Source organism: Carassius carassius, chromosome 8 (genome assembly GCF_963082965.1).
Source record: "Carassius carassius chromosome 8, fCarCar2.1, whole genome shotgun sequence".
Taxonomy (NCBI): Eukaryota; Metazoa; Chordata; class Actinopteri; order Cypriniformes; family Cyprinidae; genus Carassius; species Carassius carassius.
The window spans coordinates 24,742,974-24,759,386 of NC_081762.1; the positions used below are offsets into that span (position 1 = coordinate 24,742,974).

Genomic DNA, 16,413 nt, shown 5'->3' on the forward strand with positions numbered 1-16,413 from the left:
TAAGTGTGCATTTATCACCTCCAGGCATTTATCTTTTCTATAATCAGTGCTCCGTATCTGTTTATTCAACACAGTCACATGCTGGTACAAAGGCATTCAATAAGTAAACCAGATCTCCCACGTCTCTAGACTGGTGTTAGTTTATGTCTCAGTTGTGCTTTAGGTCACAGCACAGAGAAGCGTGGGTGTTTGTGCAGGCGACTCGTCTGAGTTTGTTTCAGTTTGTTACACTTCCCACCCCTGTCCTTCATGGTGTGTGACATACATTAAATAACATGTTTTTCTCAGGCCTTGACGGAAAATGCTGCATTAATATTTTGCACGTTGTAGGTGTGTGTTTATAAAACTGTGTGTAGGGCCCAATGTACGTGATGCAATGCATGATTATAACCCCATGCAGCATGTCAGCCGTTTTCTTCTACATTTCACTTATTTCAGTCCACTGATTTAACACTTTGTAAAACCTCAAACCTCAAAGACCATCACTATACACACATTCCACTTTTTTCTTCATTTTGCCTTGACAAGTGTCTGATTGATTTAAGTGTGTACAGGTGCATCTCAATAAATTAGAATGTCATGGAAAAGTTTTTATTTTTTATTTCAGTATTTCAACTCAAATTGTGAAACTTGCGTATTAAATTCAATGCACACAGACTGAAGTAGTTTAATACTTTGGTTCTTTATATTGTGATGATTTTGGCTCACATTTAACAAAAAACCATCAACAAAATCTCAACAAATTAGGATATGATGACATGGCAATCAGTTAATCAACACAAAACACCTGCAAAGGTTTCCTGAGCCTTCAAAATGGTCTCTCAGTTTGGTTCACTATGCTACACAATCATAGGGAAGACTGCAGATCTGACAGTTGTCCAGAAGACAATCATTCACACCCTTCACAAGGAGGGTAAGCCACAAACATTCATTGCCAAAGAAGCTGGCTGTATCCAAGCATGTTAACAGAAAGTTGAGTGGAAAGAAAAAGTGTGGAAGACAACCAACCGAGAGAACAGCAGCCTTATGAGGATTGACAAGCAAAATTGATTCAAGAATTTGAGTGAACTTCACAAGGAATGGACTGAGGCTGGGGTCAAGGCATACAGACGTGTCAAGGAATTTGGCTCCAGTTGTCGTATTCCTCTTGTTAAGCCACTCCTGTACCACAGACAATGTCAGAGGCGTCTTACCTGGACTAAGAGAAGAAGAACTGGACTGTTGCCCAGTGGTCCAAAGTCCTCTTTTCAGATGAGAGCAAGTTTTGTATTTCATTTGGAAACCAAGGTCCTAGAGTCTGGAGGAAGGGTGGAGAAGCTTGAGTTGCTTGAAGTCCAGTGTTAAGTTTCCACAGTCTGTGATGATTTGGGGTGCAATGTCATCTGCTGGTGTTGGTCCATTGTGTTTTTTTTTAAGTCACTGCACCCGTTTACCAAGAAATCTTGGAGCACTTCATGGTTCCTTCTGCTGACCAGCTTTTGAAGATGCTGATTTCATTTTCCAGCAGGATTTGGCACCTGCCCACACTGCCAAAAGCACCAAAAGTTGGTTAAATGACCATGGTGTTGGTGTGCTTGACTGGCCAGACCTGAACCCCAGAGAGAATCTATGGAGTATTGTCACGAGGAAAATGAGAAACAAGAGACCAAACAATGCAGATGAGCTGAAGGCCACTGTCAAAGAAACCTGGGCTTCATACCACCTCAGCAGTGCCCCAAACTGATCACCTCCATGCCACGCTGAACTGAGGCAGTAATTACAGCAAAAGGAGCCCCTATCAACTATTGAACACATGTACAGTAAATGAACATACAATTCAGAACGACAACAATTCACTATTTTTTGTTTTTCGGTCTTATGAAGTATTCTAATTTATTGAGATGCACCTGCATACATAAATCAGATATTTTATTATTATTCCATTACTAGAATGATTGATATTGCACATTTCTTTTTCTTGTCATTACTTACATAATATATTTGTATAATGCTTCGCCAGAATAGCACGTGAACACAGTCATGCCAATAAACTACTTCAAAATGATTGGAAATGAATTAAGCTTATTGTTAGAGGGGAGCTGATATTTTTATAGCAAAACTTTTAGCTTGGCAAAATGCTGCTGCACAAACAGCATAAATCTGTCACTGAGGAATGCTGCAGTAAAATAAAATGAATACCACTGCACTCTTTGGCATGCAGTTCAACTGATAAATGTAAAAAAGGGGCTAACAGACAAATATTTCATAAAATAGCATAAAAAGATGTAACAAGTTGGCGTTTTATAAAGTCCAGCATGTGCAGTTCTGAACTCAAAGCACTAAAGCTTATGCTACTTTGATATTACTTTGTGAAATCAAGCGTGGACTGTAAAAGCTCTTTAATCAGGTGATTTATTGTAAGAGCTCATTGTAGTTATAGTTCATAGGCTGCAGAGAAACATCGCCACCTGCCTACTGTCTGATGATACAACTCCAGCTCACATGAAAATGTCCTCATCTACTCACATTCATCACAAACACGTGACTGTCATGGAAGTGAATAAAGACTAAAAAAGCATCAAAGGACTTCAAATCTAGTTTTCTGTACTATTAATTCATTTTTCCCTAATATGTGTTATTCATTCACTCAAACACACACACACACACACACACACAAAGCTTAAAACAGATGGAGTCACACTTTTGCAGCTGCAATTCACAATTGAAGGCATTATCAGGTGTAAACATGAGACGCATTAAAATACAGTAAAAACAGTCTGTAGTTCTTCCCCTGTCTGACAAAAACGAATAATGGCTTCTGTGCACTGCCTTTTAAAACAGAGCTTTCCAATGACTGTAATAAAACAAATCTTTGGGTTACATCCCAGCACTGTTGTAATAGCAGCAGAATCTGTATCGATCATGATCTGTTTATGTGAAGCAGCTTAGAAATCAGTCACAATCAGATTCAGTCTTACTAATATACTTTCAGTCTCACACATAGACATCTTCCCTGACTTTAAATAAACTGCCTCTTAAAACACGTTAGTAGACAGCCTCATCCATATTGTCATCACTGTCTGCTCCGAAATCCTCTCCGTTGTCAAAGTAAGACATGATGTAGTCTGTCTCCTGAAACACAGCACACACGTTCTGCTGTTAAACGAGCTTTGCTAAGTTGATAGGATATTTAAAAATGACATTTCTGCCATCACACTTTATTTGCTCTGAGGAACACAGAAGGAGATATTTTGTAATAAGGCTAAGACACTTTGTCCATGCAGTGAAAAGTAACAGTGATTTATACTGCCAAAAACTAACACAGATTTCCTTTCGTGTTCGAGAAAGAAATATATTACATACACATGACAAAGGCACAGAGACTGTATGTTATCTATTAAATTCTTACATCTTCAATCTCCTCTTCGTCGTAGTCTTCATCCGCATCCGGCTCCTCCTCCTCATCATTCTGTTTCTTCTTCTCTTCATCCTCCTCTTCCTCAGAATGATGCTCTTCTTCTCTTTTCTCAAGTGTCTAAATGCCATTCAGACAATATTAACATTACTAATGTGCTGCATACACAATAAACAGCAAGAACACAGTTTGTTTTCTGTGACTTGTACCTCTAGTTTTTGGAGAACCTCTTCTTTACCAGCAGCTACTTTTGGTTTTCGTGTGAGTTGTGGCTTGGCACCTATGACTTAAAACAGAGCCGAACGTATTGAAAAACACAGTTTACTTGTATTATAACATGCATTAGAATTAATATCAAGACTGTGGAGCAACACACATAACAACACAGTCTCTTTCACCTGTTTTCCGTGGTTTCCGTACTTTAATGCAAAGCTCTTTTGGCATTCGGCTCCAGTCTGGAATGAAATTGAATATTTTTAGGGCGAAAACTTGCTTTTAAAAGCATTTGAATATAAAACTAGTCAGCTGTAGAGCAATAACTAAAGAATGGTACTCACCTGGGCTCCATTCAATGCAGTTGTTCTTCGGCTCTCCGTTTTGATATTTATCAGAGTAACGAGCCACATCTAAAAAAGAAAACAATACAAACCTGATCTTCAGCAATCAATGCCTGAATACTCAGTGACTGTCGACAGTTCAAATGCAAATCAAGAGACTGCAGGACCTCGTTCTCCAAGTCAAGCTGGATTTTCAGAATTGGCCACTCTTTATACAGCAATGCATCGCCAACAAGTTTCCTCACCCTGTCTTACCTTTCTTTGTCCTGGCTGCCTTTATGTGGAACGGCAGGTTCCTGCTGGAGGCTCTCAGCTCCTGCTTCAGAGCGAGCATGTAGTCCACCTCTTCTCCTGCATTCAGGGGTACTGGCCTAAACTGCATAGGCTGAGTGAACAATAATATGATTATTTATATTAAATAATATTAAATCATCATTGTTAGAAAGAAGGTCATAAAGGTAAATGAAAATAAAATAATTAAATAAAAAGATATTTAAATTATTCTACAAATAATAAATAAGAAAAGAGTTTAATAAAAAAGAAAACTACAATTAAAAATATATATATAAAATAAAAATCAATTATTACTGCCAAACGCAAAAAAAAGAACCAAAAACAGCTTGTGTTTAAAAAAAAGAAAGTCATACAATTAGATGGCCAAAATAACATTGACTAAAGGAAAAAGAGTATAAAATATAAATTTTAAAGTAAAAAAGTAATTAGATATCAATTAAAGTATATTAAATAATTAATTTATTACTGCCAAACGCAAAAAGGATCAAAACAACATACACCAAATATCTATTTTTTGAAAGAAAGAAAGAAAGGTAAATGGTATAAATTGATTGTCTTAAAGAAAGACAAGTTTTTAAAATGAAAAGAATAATCAGAAATAATATAATAATAAAAAATAAAAAAATGTTACATACAACAAACCCCATGCAATATGTTTTATGTTTTGGACAGTTAAACCACACTTTCAAAAAAAAAAGTATTCTCAGAATAATCCGGTTTTACAAACCAATAATAAGACATGTATAGCACCACATCTGTGTAATAACAACCTATGAAGTTACACTACAATGTAAAGACACTGGGTTTGTGATTGAACACTTACAGGGAAGAGTGGAGAGGGTGTGTGTGCAGAAGAGGGTAAGGAGTAGGGATGGGCATTCGATTAAATTTTCTTAGTCGATCGTCGGGAGAATTAACGATCGACTATCGATTAATCATTAATATTTTTATAATATAATTAATTATTTCATTTTTATAATAAAAAAAATGCAATGAATACAAAAATAAAGCGTGTTTTTCCTCGGTGAGACCTTTATTACAAGATCAACTTGTGGCAGACAGTTAAACTACGTTCAGGCAAAACGAACATATATGCGCGTGCATATGCAGTGCTCTAAGGCAGCGGAACCTGCAGCTGCGAGCCGGCGTTCTTAAACAGAGACCTCATTTGTTCCAAAATAATAATAATAATAAAAGAATCATGTTAAACAATAACATAAAAAAAACATAATAATACTTAGATCTGACAGGTTTTGTCAAAATGTAACTCAAAACTATCCAAGCCAGAAGAAAAGGCCAGATATTAGCCTTCCTAACAATTACGCTAACTAAACAATTTATACTACTTAAAGCCTTGTGAAAAATAACTAACTTTAGTAACTAGCATACAACTTCTGCACGAGTCTACGGATTTTTGTTGAGAAATATAAGCATGTTGACATGATCTGGGGTCAGACATGACCGCAACCTGTTGACCGTCAGTCCAGCCGCCGAAAACACCCGCTCTGAGGGAACTGACGTTGTCGGGATGCACAGGTACATCATTTGAGTCGTGGCCGTGTTGTACTTATACACGGCATCGCAATGTTTGCCGTTAACTATTTCGCTTTTTAAATCAAAATGGTCCCACGCCACACTTCGCCGTGACCTCTTCATGATTATTCTTTTGAAATCAAAACGGAAGATCACAGATAACCGAGTAGGGTGTCAAATATTGCACCCTGGTGGTAAAATATTTAATTGCTGCCACACAGTGAAATTCATTTAATTGCTTCAAGGCTCACACTACGCAACGCAACCTGCATTAGATAAAAAAAATGCATTAGATTAATCGATAACAAATTAACGTGATCGAAGAAATTCTTAATGATCAATTATCGATCGTCGATTAATCATGACCGTCCCTAGTAAGGAGTCCCCTCTCCCAAACCCCAGCGCGTCCACACTGAAGGAGAACTGAGTCCGTCCTCGACCTCTGCTGCCTGCCATCACTGCACCTGGACAAGCATCACACGACTGAGACCACATCACCAGACAGGAGATACAACATTCACAGCCACGGAGGAAATTACTTAAAGCATTCATTTTTAGATCAGTCACTAAACGGCTTACCTCAAATTGTGTCTCGGGTTCAATAGATCGGATTCATAGAGTGGTCCTTCCAAAACAACCTCTTATGAGTCCAGTAAAAACGCGCACAGGTCACCAGCTGCCTGCTGAGAGTGAGGCCACGTGCCCCGGACACGTGGTAGTTGTGTTTACATCCGGCACGTGTGCACGTGTCTTCCGCCTCAGATAACAGTCCAGAAAGAAACACTGCTCGCTACGAAGTTCCTATTACAAATTATCGTTATTACGAGGTTATTAACGATTGTTAAAATAAGATTTATCTTAATGATGCTGTAAACTTTTTTTTGGATGCAGCAGATACAATATCCCTACCCGAGATATATCACTCAAATAAGTGATGATGGGAAAATGAGAATATCGAGTACAGACTCCCTCCGTGTGATTCCAGGGCTGCGCGTCATCGGGGGGCAGGGTCTAACGTTAATATAATAAGAGTCTTATTAACCGAGACATATAGATATACTATGCTGAATATCAAATGTAAATAATATATAAATAACAGTTATCCCATTTTAAAGCTGTTGCCACAGGAATATTTTCCCTAAGTGCTCAACACTGGTCAGGGTGCACCAATCAGATTACAATATAAAACTATTATAACAGTTAAAAGAATAACTTAAGCATTTTTATAAGTCAAGACATTAATCCTGAAACATTTAAGGGTCATAATAGATTTAAACGATTGCAAAGTCTTGAGATTTAAAGATTTTATGAGTATCACGCGCCCCCTGAAGGAGAAGAACTATACCTGTGTTAGATTGCAAACAGTTAAACACAGGGTGACGTCAGGCTGGCTAAAACATGTCATTTTAGATATACCTAGACATTATTTTCTTTACAATTTTTCTTTATTTATTATTATTAACAATTATTCAGCTAAATATTTAACAAACCCAAAAACATTTTACAGTCAAAACAACTCTCAGAATATTTACTAAAATAAACTCTACAACATATTAAAAATGTGACTTGAACATGTTATAACAAATAGGTGAACCAAAAGAACATATAATATATGGTAAAAAAAAATCCTGTCTACATTTACTCTAAACACTTTAATAGCAAGAAATAATATTTAAAAGCTTTATACTCTGCATCTACATTTTCTGAAAACTTAAAAATAATAATAATAAAATAAAATAATGCCTTCAATTTCATGCTTCCCGTTAAATCCTTTTTGCTCTTTTTTTCTAACCTTGCATCTCTGTTTTTAATTTCCTGACCGTATTTCTGTTTTCTCAAAAGTCAGTTATGCATGTCTAATATACAATAATCAGATTATTGTTATTATATATATTTTTAATGACCATGGACAGAATAAGTGGCAGTTCGAGGTGGCCCACTTTATCTAGCACACTGAGTGGACCAGTAATATTACTAAATGTGCATTTTATGTGCAATCCATGTTAATCTGAAGTAACAAATAATACAAGTGCCATCACAATAATATTTTTTTATTTAGTTAACTTAACAAGAAAATCTTAATGTGCTTACTATAGTAATAAGCAAGTCCTCCTTTTTGCACATCTTTTGTTATAGCTGTGTGGGAGAAATGTATTTTTCCTATTGCTTAAGTCAAATATTAGTGTGGAAACCTCAGAATATAATTTCAGTCTGACAAGAGAGTAATATTTAATCAATGAACCATTGAATAAAGAAAGACAATTAAATAACCAGTAAACATCATTAATCAAACCATGTGCAGTCGTGATTGCAAAGAATTCAATTCATTTAAACAACACTAACAAGACAAGACGAGACTCAGAAGTGTCATATTTTTTATTTTATTTAATATTAATATTTATAAATATTTATATTTTATTTTTGATTATTTGTACTTTTGTGTTTTTTTTTACTTTTTTGTTTTTGTCTCACACACACAAACAAACACACACTATATATATTCAACTAAATTAATATTTTAAGGTGTCCTTGTTACAGTGTAATTATATATTTAAGTACTGAGTAATAGTAATAAGATACATGTACTTACTTTATGGTTAGGGTTAAGATTAGGGTTTTGTCTTAGGGTTACTTGCATGTAATCATGCATAATTTATTGTTAATATAATAATAAGTAAATGTATGTGACAAGTACACCTTAAAATAAAGCGTTACCAATAAAGAAGGTTACGGTTTTTATTTCAACTTAAAAAAGAAAAAAAGTTTTTTTTTATGTTTACTGTATTTGAAATAGCTTATTATCATTTTTTTATTTATTTAATTTCAGTTAACTACAGTAACCGTCATACACAAATTCTCATTGTGACTGTGATCATAAGAAGGTCATCAAACGCCCTGAAAAGTAGTTTCTCATTGTTGGCAGGGTGTTTGCATGGCACCACATCCTGCGCAGTGAGGTGAGCTGTGTCCCTCTGGTGAGTCAGTCACATTAACCCTGGTTAAACACAGTGAACACACAGCGTTTGACGTAAGCACACGTCACAGCAGTGCAGAGCGAGCAGGTCAAACAGAACGACATTGACAGCAGTCCACAGGTCTCAGTGGAAAACAATGGAAAAAGAGGATAGAGTAAAACAACAGAGTGAGTATGATTCAACATCTGTTACTAAGCCCCGCCCACATCCACGACTGATTGACAGCTGACATTGTGTCTCTGGATGAAAGCTGTGCAAATAAAGGCTCCCGCTTCATTTACCATCAGTACCTCTCTAAAGACTGTTACAGAAGCTCTTTAGCCAGAGGAATACCTTTCAGTCAATTCAATTCCCATTTCTCTTTCTTCAGCATGAGGCACATTAGATTATATTACACTGGGGCTGCATTCCTCTTCTTGCTGTTCTCTGCAACAGGTAAGTTATGACTTTTGCATTTAATCAAACACCTTGAGGATTTCACTATAGAAATTACAAACTGAGTTCATATGAAGAAACTGTTTTGATAACTCTCTTTTTGTTATTTAATTCGGTAACTCATAATCATGTAGAAATGCATATTAGTATAATGCTTGAAACATTCACATCTTTTCTTTTTTGTTAATGATAAAGTAGGCTATATGCTTTACTTGGATAAAAACAATAAATTCATCAAGAACTCAAATCTAGAAAAAAGTAAGAGAAGAAATGTGCTAAAATAGCAACACTTTACAAAAAGAGGCCATTTGTTCACATAAACTAACAATACAAATACTTCTAAAGCATTCATTAATCTTACTTAATTTTGATTCCAACATTTATGATCCATTATTAATTAATGGTTGTTAATAGTCCTGAGCTAACATGAACAATAAACAGGGGCATTGTTATTAACTTACGTTAACAAATATTAATAAATACTGTAACAAATACATTTCGTAACAAATTCACTGTAACAAATAAATTGTTAGTTAATGCATTAAATATAGTTAAGCAATGGAACCTTATTGTAAAGTGTTTTGTGTGCTAGCAAAGTTGTAAAATCAATAATGTGTGTATTATAAAATAACAAGAGTAAAACCACTTTCAGTTTTTGAATGAAAAAAAAAGCTAGATATTATAATATCATTATAAGCTATTTGTATTTACAAAATGTCTGATATCAGTGCATTTTAGACTTATAAATACTTATAAATAAATAAATACATAAAATTCAGCATTTTACTTTGGGTAATGTTTTTTTATTAAATTGAAAAACTGAAACTAGTGCCAGTAGTACTCCTTTTAATGAAAACAAATTGAATTTAGATGTCAAAGGTCATGATCTGACATTGACATGAGCTGAATATGGGGAAAATGTCCAAAAAATGTCCCCATAAGGTCAAATTATAGTATCCATGTGCATTCTCAGAAAAAAAGGTACACAAGCTGTCATTGGGGCAGTACCTTTTCAAAAAGAACACTTTTGTAACTTTCATGTACTAATAAGTACACTTTAGGTGCTTATATGTATCTTAAAGGTACCAACATGGACTCTTTAGGTACAAAGGTGTGCCTTTTCAAAAGATACCGCACCAGTGACAACTTTTGTAATTTTTTTCTGAGAGTGTGGGGATGTTGGTCCTTGTAATGTAGGGAATGCCAGGACACACACAAACACACACATGGCAATGAATAATCATTTACTGTTTCCAGGTGCTGAGCCCTACAGTATTGTAAGGATTCTGGAGGGCCTCCAGGCAGAGCCACAGTCCTCCCCTTCACCCCTGAACTCATTCTCCCTCTGCATGGAGATCAACAACCGTGTCTTCAGCGACGCTCTCCTCAACTCAACCTCACAGCAGTACAAGCACATGTATGCTGAGGTCGCTGGAGTTGTAAGTGTTTCCAGAGATCTATGAATGAAGAAATGTCATTGCCAGTTTTACTGAATAGAGCAGCCATTTAATACATAACACCAGGATCAAAATACTCAGCACGTGTAAGTTGTTGACCCTAAGAGAGATCATGTGAACATGAGCTTGTTTCATTTCCACAGCTGGACATCGCCTTTAACTGCTCTGACTGTGACACAAGAGAAACCTACAGAGGAGTGACAAACATACAGTTCAGGTCAGTCTCATCTCATTCTTGTGTGAATTAATCCTAAATGACTGTAGAATATAAATGAATAATAATCAATTGTGATGGAGAAGTGTACTTAATCAGTACTAAACACACTTATAATATAATGTTAAATAATAATGTTAAGATAAATTATGTTAGGATAATATAATGTTATTGAAATAAAAGGTCATTTAAGTATCTTAGAGTTCACTGTCGTGACGGTTTCTTAACACACCTAAGTTGCCTTTTTGTTTTTTTAAATAGCACACTTTGTAAAACTAATTAAAATTGCACTTGATACTTGATTAAAATTTTAACTGGAGTGTGTTTTGTAATTACAAAAATATTTTTAAATACATGAGGTTTTTAATAGAAATTATATTAAAGTATTACCATAGTTTAGTTTACTAGAAAGCCTCGTCAGTATTCAACAACTTTATCTCAAAGGCAACAGAAATCATTTAAAAATTATATGTAAAGATATACTTAAGCCCTACTTAAGTTGGTCAAAAAAGCTCAGAATTCACTCCAAAAATATATACTTTTTAAACTACATTTCTGTAATAAGTACTTTTTTAAAAGCATGCTTAAGTGTACTTAAGTGTTACTGCATTAAATATTGCAATCAATCAATTTTTTGTTTCTCATTTGATCACAGTAATGGGTCTGTGATCGCAAACTGTACCATCCAGTTCCAGACCATTTTTATCAACCATATTGTGCTCAAGCATTTGTTGCTGAGGGCCATAGATAATAACACTCACGTCAACGGTCTTGCAGTCAACAGACAGTTCACAGCTGGTGAGTATTCATCATCAGACTCATGAATGTGTGAATTTGCTCCCATCGATGTAAATTTGAATGATACTGGCCACACCAACGTTCAACAAACACAGGTAGCCTACAGCATGTAATGAATTTTATTAGTTCAACACACTTTACGGTTTATATCTTTTAAGTCTGCTTCATGGTGTTTGGAAACCTAATTGTTTTTTTTACATAAATGAATTCTAAAATGTATATATTTTTCATGCAGAAATAGTCACACCTGCCTGGCTTTTTCCAAAGTCAACCACTTTTGCAGAATCTAGTGCTGAGGGTCTTCCTGGTTGGGCCATTGCATTGCTAGTGCTGGCATGCATCATCATACTTCTTCTCTTCCTCATCTTACTACTGGTAAATACTTTACATTTACAACTGACAAACTCACATGTAACAGGACAAATGGTCAACACTGCGATGCTGTGATATTATCTAATCTCATTTCCATCTCTCCAGATATGCTTTTGGTGCTGTAGGAGAAAAGCTAAACAGGAAGAAACACAAACCGTTGCTCCGTATGAGAGAACTTATTTCAAAGAACATCTTTCCCATCCCACATATCTGTCACACACACCGGAGAAGAGGCCCAACTACCAGAGCATGGTGAGAACGACTTCGTTTCCTATGACTGTGACATAAATTAAACTAAACACCTACCGAGAAATACCACTAGCCCCAAAATTTTTTTATTTCACATCAGCATTGTGATTTAGATGATAAAAACATGAATTAATGGACCCTGTTCACAGACACTGATGATGTGTTTTCATAGTAATTAACATTGTAAACCTAGCAATGCTTTTTATATGTTCATTTCAGACTTAATATTAAGAAATGTGCATTTTGCACAAGTAGTACTCCAATTAAAGTTAAATTATAATTTTAATATCAGTAAGTCTTGCATTAATTGTCAGTAAATACATGAATACACTGTAAATTATTGTGATTTTAACCGTGAAAATGCTACAGTACAAACCTGTTAAATGGTTAAAGGTAAGTTCCTGTAAAATTTACAGGGAAAAAACGTGAACTGACATTCCCAGAATTCTTTGCGCTACATTTTAAATTTTGTTTGAATTTGATGTTTTTTTCTTTGAAATAACTGTTTTTTTTTTTTTTTTTTTTTATCTGTTATGTTTATTAGGGATGTATGTTACATATAATGTTGTTACATTAACGTTTATTGCATATTTAATTTTAATGTGTCTCACCATGATGGTGTTTAGTTCTTGTGTTTAGTGCAATGTATGTGATTTTTATTTGGTGTTTATCAGTGTATTACAAAGATAAAAAAAACAGATTTCAGTACTTCAATAGGTTGGTATATTAACATAATATCAGTTAATGAAATTACGGTATTTAACTGTAAATTTAAATTTTAAATTTAAATATTTAAAATTTAAATTTTAAAAGTTAAAAACATAAAATCTAAAACGTGGTTGCCATATTTTTTTACGGTAGAATTCCTGCAACCACAGCTGCTGTTTTTATACCGTAAATTATACATATATTTTTTTTACAGTGCAGGTTTGAACTATAGTATGAACTAAATGTATTTTTAATATTTTACTCTTTTACTAGGGTATACAATAACTTAATTGTGTAGATCTTATTTATCCATTATACATATACAGACGTGATCTCTGGTGAATGGTTTCTTCTACAGGGAGAACCAGAAGCACAACATGACAACCGATCCGGGATCTACATGATGAATCCTCAGAGATGAAAGCCACTACACTGCTATAAGAGAGGTAGAAATAAACCCTGTATCAATGAACACTTCTACAGATAACCATTATAGGCGTCCATACTTATATGTTTATTATATGGGCATCCATAGACATAATTCCTGCATTTATCAACAAAATAAGAATTATAATTGTAATGAATATTTCCTGAAGCTGAAACTAAGGGATAGGACTGACAGGTTTGTCTATGATGGTAAATGTGTTGTTGCTGGTGGAGCAGATCTATTCAACATGAACAAAAAAAACACCAGCGACACAATGCAGATTAAATTCATAAACTGGGTTAGATAACATGAGGTGAAGCCGTTCATTCAATAAACTGTTTACCATCGTGACCACAATGCTTGCTCAATATGGCAACACAAACATGGGATTTACATTTCATAAAGCTACCATTGAACTAGGATTAAACATAATACGTTTGGTTCTTTTACACACGATAAATGCGCTGTCAGATATAAATGGAGATAATTTATATCTATCGCTGGGAAAGGCTTTATGCCGGTCCTTGCTTTAAACTCTGTTTAGTAATGAGTTTTTTAATTGTTTGAAATTATTTAGCTTTAATTAAAAGATCATACTGATTCTGAAACAATTATGATTTCTAATATTATGTGGTTGCCAGCTATTTGAACGGTAAATCTATCCATCAATGTTCTCCAAATTGGTGTAAATGAATGAATAAAACTGAATGTGTCAGATTTCTGGGTGCATTTAAAGTTCAGGGAGCGGTTTAATCTATTAAAACTCAGCATTCACGGGTCATTTACTGTGCAATATTTCATGTACAGTTTACAATACAAAACTTACTACATGTGTAGGTTTTCTCTGACATGATAATCATCTGAAACTGAAAACAATGTCAACACTGAAAACTGACGTCACTGACAATTTTCAGGAAAATTGACACTGCACTTGTTGATATCTGTCTGGTACTAATATATATAATATGGTCTTTGTTTCAGAGGCGTGGAGGAACCGATGCTATGAAGGTCAAGATGGTAAAGTGGCTTCTCTCATAGAAGATGCAGGCTTCTTCAGCAAGTTTCTAAAAATGTGGACTTGTCATCATTACTATGTGTAATCTAAGTATTATACTCAACTGGACTGAACTATTTCTCTGCTATTTCTGAAGCACAGATATGGGCATTTGGGTCTGTGAACTTTGGCATCTCTTACTCTATTTCAGTGTAACATAAGACTGGGGCTAGTTGTCACATTCTATACTCCACTAAATATTTACCAGGTTAGGTTTATATTTTCAAGAAAGGCTAGTTTTAAAAGTATTTGATTTAAAGTGTACTTTATGATATTCAGTGGTGTGACAGTAAAACAATTATAAAACAGAATCATTTATGAAACAGCATCAACGATACAACAGTGAAAACATATTAAATATCAAAACAATGTTTTGACTGAAGGATCTGCATATCAGAATCAGAATCAGAATCAGAAAGAGCTTTATTGCCAAGTATGCTTGCGCATACAAGGAATTTGTTTTAGTGACATAAGCTTCCAGTAAACAGAGACAACAACACACAGACACAAAAAAAAAAAAAAAAAAAAAAAAAAAAATTTACAGGAGAATTACAAATTGGCAAATAAATAAGTGTATAAACAATTGTGCTATAAATGATAATGGAATAGGATTGAGTGAGATGCAGGAATGTTCTAGGATGGAGGGGTAACAAATAAATAAGGATATTGCACATTTTTGCATAAGCATACGTTTAAGTGGGAAACATTTAACTGTTCATGAGGTAGATTGCCTGGGGGAAGAAACTATTCTTGTGCCTTGCTGTTCTTGTATTTGCGGCTCTGAGGCGCCGGCCAGATGGCAAAAGTTCAAAGATGGGGTGACTTGGATGTGAGGGATCCAGAGTGATGTTCTGAGCCCTTTTCCTCTCTCTGGATGTGTACAGTTCTTGGAGGGTGGGCAGGGGAGCACCAATAATCCTTTCAGCAGTCCGAACAGTTCTCTGTAGTCTTCTGATATCTGATATCTGACGATACAAATAACACAAATATGTGATGACGTGTGACATCTTGCCCCGGTCTCTTTTACTGTATATCTTAGGCTACAGAAAAAGAGTAGGTCTCTTAAATTGAAATATTTTATTTTTGATACTGCATGTGGGGGTCTGGTATCATAAATGTCAATTCATGTAAATTCATAAATGTCTTTTGATTTGTCATTTGTGTTATTTGTATCGTCATTTACACTTATTAACACATTTCTGTGGGTAGAGCTGTTGTATTCGATGCACAATACTTCAGCAAAACAATATTGTACCAGGTACATTATAAATAAATAAAGTGTATCCAATGTATGCAAATTTGTGTGTGTTTTATTTATTTGTATGTTTATTTTTTAATATATTTTTGTTTGATGAATGGCTATCCGCTTATCAATTTAGTCATTTCATCTGAATATCAACGTTTATGGGATTTAGTCAGTTAAAACAGGTTAAGTGATCAAATTTTCTGTCTTTGGAATAATTTTGGGATTTGTGGAGTAAAACTTACAGTTTTTTTTTTTTTAAGTGAACAGATGAACCGAAGTACTTATTCCATTAATCACTGAATAATAAGCATAAAGTAAAAATCATTAATAAAGTAATTAGTTGATAGTTTATTAGCTTTTACTGAAGTCTTGTAAAATAGGCTGTATTTAAATAGTGAGTTTTTCATTCAGTGTCACTGTAATTCACACAATTATTATTGTTTAATTATGTCTTAGTAAAGGAATTGTTAATTTGCAGGAATGCATATTTTGAACTTTAGATTGAGTCACGGAAAATGCTAAAATGTGCTTTAACCTTTATGGAGCAACCCTATGGGAACAACACACACACACACAAACACACACACACACACACACACACACACACACAGAGAGAGAGAGAGAGAGAGAGAGAGAGAGAGAGAGAGAGTCATATAATACGTTTCTGTTACAGTTATCCTACAATTTAAAAGTAAAGGTC

The 16,413-nt window shown here is 34.7% G+C and overlaps 3 protein-coding genes and 1 long non-coding RNA gene across 5 annotated transcripts in view; 2 read left to right on the forward strand and 2 right to left on the reverse strand.

The window, feature by feature from the left end:
- The window catches only part of LOC132144884 (uncharacterized), a 199,482-nt gene that overhangs the window by 68,674 nt on the left and 114,395 nt on the right, over positions 1 to 16,413 (forward strand). The gene's annotated exons all lie outside the window — the stretch shown is intronic.
- On the reverse strand, positions 2,373 to 2,951 carry LOC132145618 (uncharacterized). Of its 2 annotated transcripts, none has more exons than XR_009434495.1 (2): positions 2,633 to 2,951; positions 2,373 to 2,497 (listed from the first exon to the last, which is right to left on the reverse strand). It is a non-coding gene; the product is annotated as an uncharacterized LOC132145618 (long non-coding RNA). The 2 variants fall into 2 exon arrangements; XR_009434494.1 differs by having other exon boundaries at positions 2,627 to 2,951.
- polr3gla (RNA polymerase III subunit GL a) lies at positions 2,977 to 6,234 on the reverse strand. The gene is made up of 8 exons (XM_059556756.1): positions 6,162 to 6,234; positions 5,069 to 5,112; positions 4,207 to 4,336; positions 3,952 to 4,020; positions 3,793 to 3,849; positions 3,604 to 3,680; positions 3,389 to 3,514; positions 2,977 to 3,111 (listed from the first exon to the last, which is right to left on the reverse strand). Exons 1-8 carry the CDS (start codon positions 6,232 to 6,234, stop codon positions 3,025 to 3,027), a joined length of 663 nt encoding a protein of 220 aa, XP_059412739.1. The 3' UTR covers positions 2,977 to 3,024.
- Positions 8,999 to 14,610, forward strand: si:dkeyp-92c9.4 (mucin-1). The gene is made up of 8 exons (XM_059555349.1): positions 8,999 to 9,188; positions 10,446 to 10,627; positions 10,789 to 10,862; positions 11,515 to 11,657; positions 11,893 to 12,032; positions 12,135 to 12,281; positions 13,345 to 13,432; positions 14,395 to 14,610. Exons 1-7 carry the CDS (start codon positions 9,125 to 9,127, stop codon positions 13,405 to 13,407), a joined length of 813 nt encoding a protein of 270 aa, XP_059411332.1. The 5' UTR covers positions 8,999 to 9,124; the 3' UTR covers positions 13,408 to 13,432; positions 14,395 to 14,610.

What these genes read in the sequence shown, in the direction of transcription:
- polr3gla (XM_059556756.1), bottom strand. Translation starts at nt 6,234, where the DNA reads ATGGCAGGCAGCAGAGGTCGAGGACGGACTCAGTTCTCCTTCAGTGTG. An exon ending in GCTGGGGTTTGGGAGAGGGG is followed by an intron (nt 5,113 to 6,161) that starts ACTCCTTACTAG and finishes ATGCCCATCCCT; the next exon opens with ACTCCTTACCCTCTTCTGCA. An exon ending in ACGGAAACCACGGAAAACAG is followed by an intron (nt 3,681 to 3,792) that starts GTGAAAGAGACT and finishes CTCTGTTTTAAG; the next exon opens with TCATAGGTGCCAAGCCACAA.
- si:dkeyp-92c9.4 (XM_059555349.1), top strand. Translation starts at nt 9,125, where the DNA reads ATGAGGCACATTAGATTATATTACACTGGGGCTGCATTCCTCTTCTTG. An exon ending in CTTGCTGTTCTCTGCAACAG is followed by an intron (nt 9,189 to 10,445) that starts GTAAGTTATGAC and finishes TACTGTTTCCAG; the next exon opens with GTGCTGAGCCCTACAGTATT. An exon ending in ATGCTGAGGTCGCTGGAGTT is followed by an intron (nt 10,628 to 10,788) that starts GTAAGTGTTTCC and finishes TCATTTCCACAG; the next exon opens with CTGGACATCGCCTTTAACTG.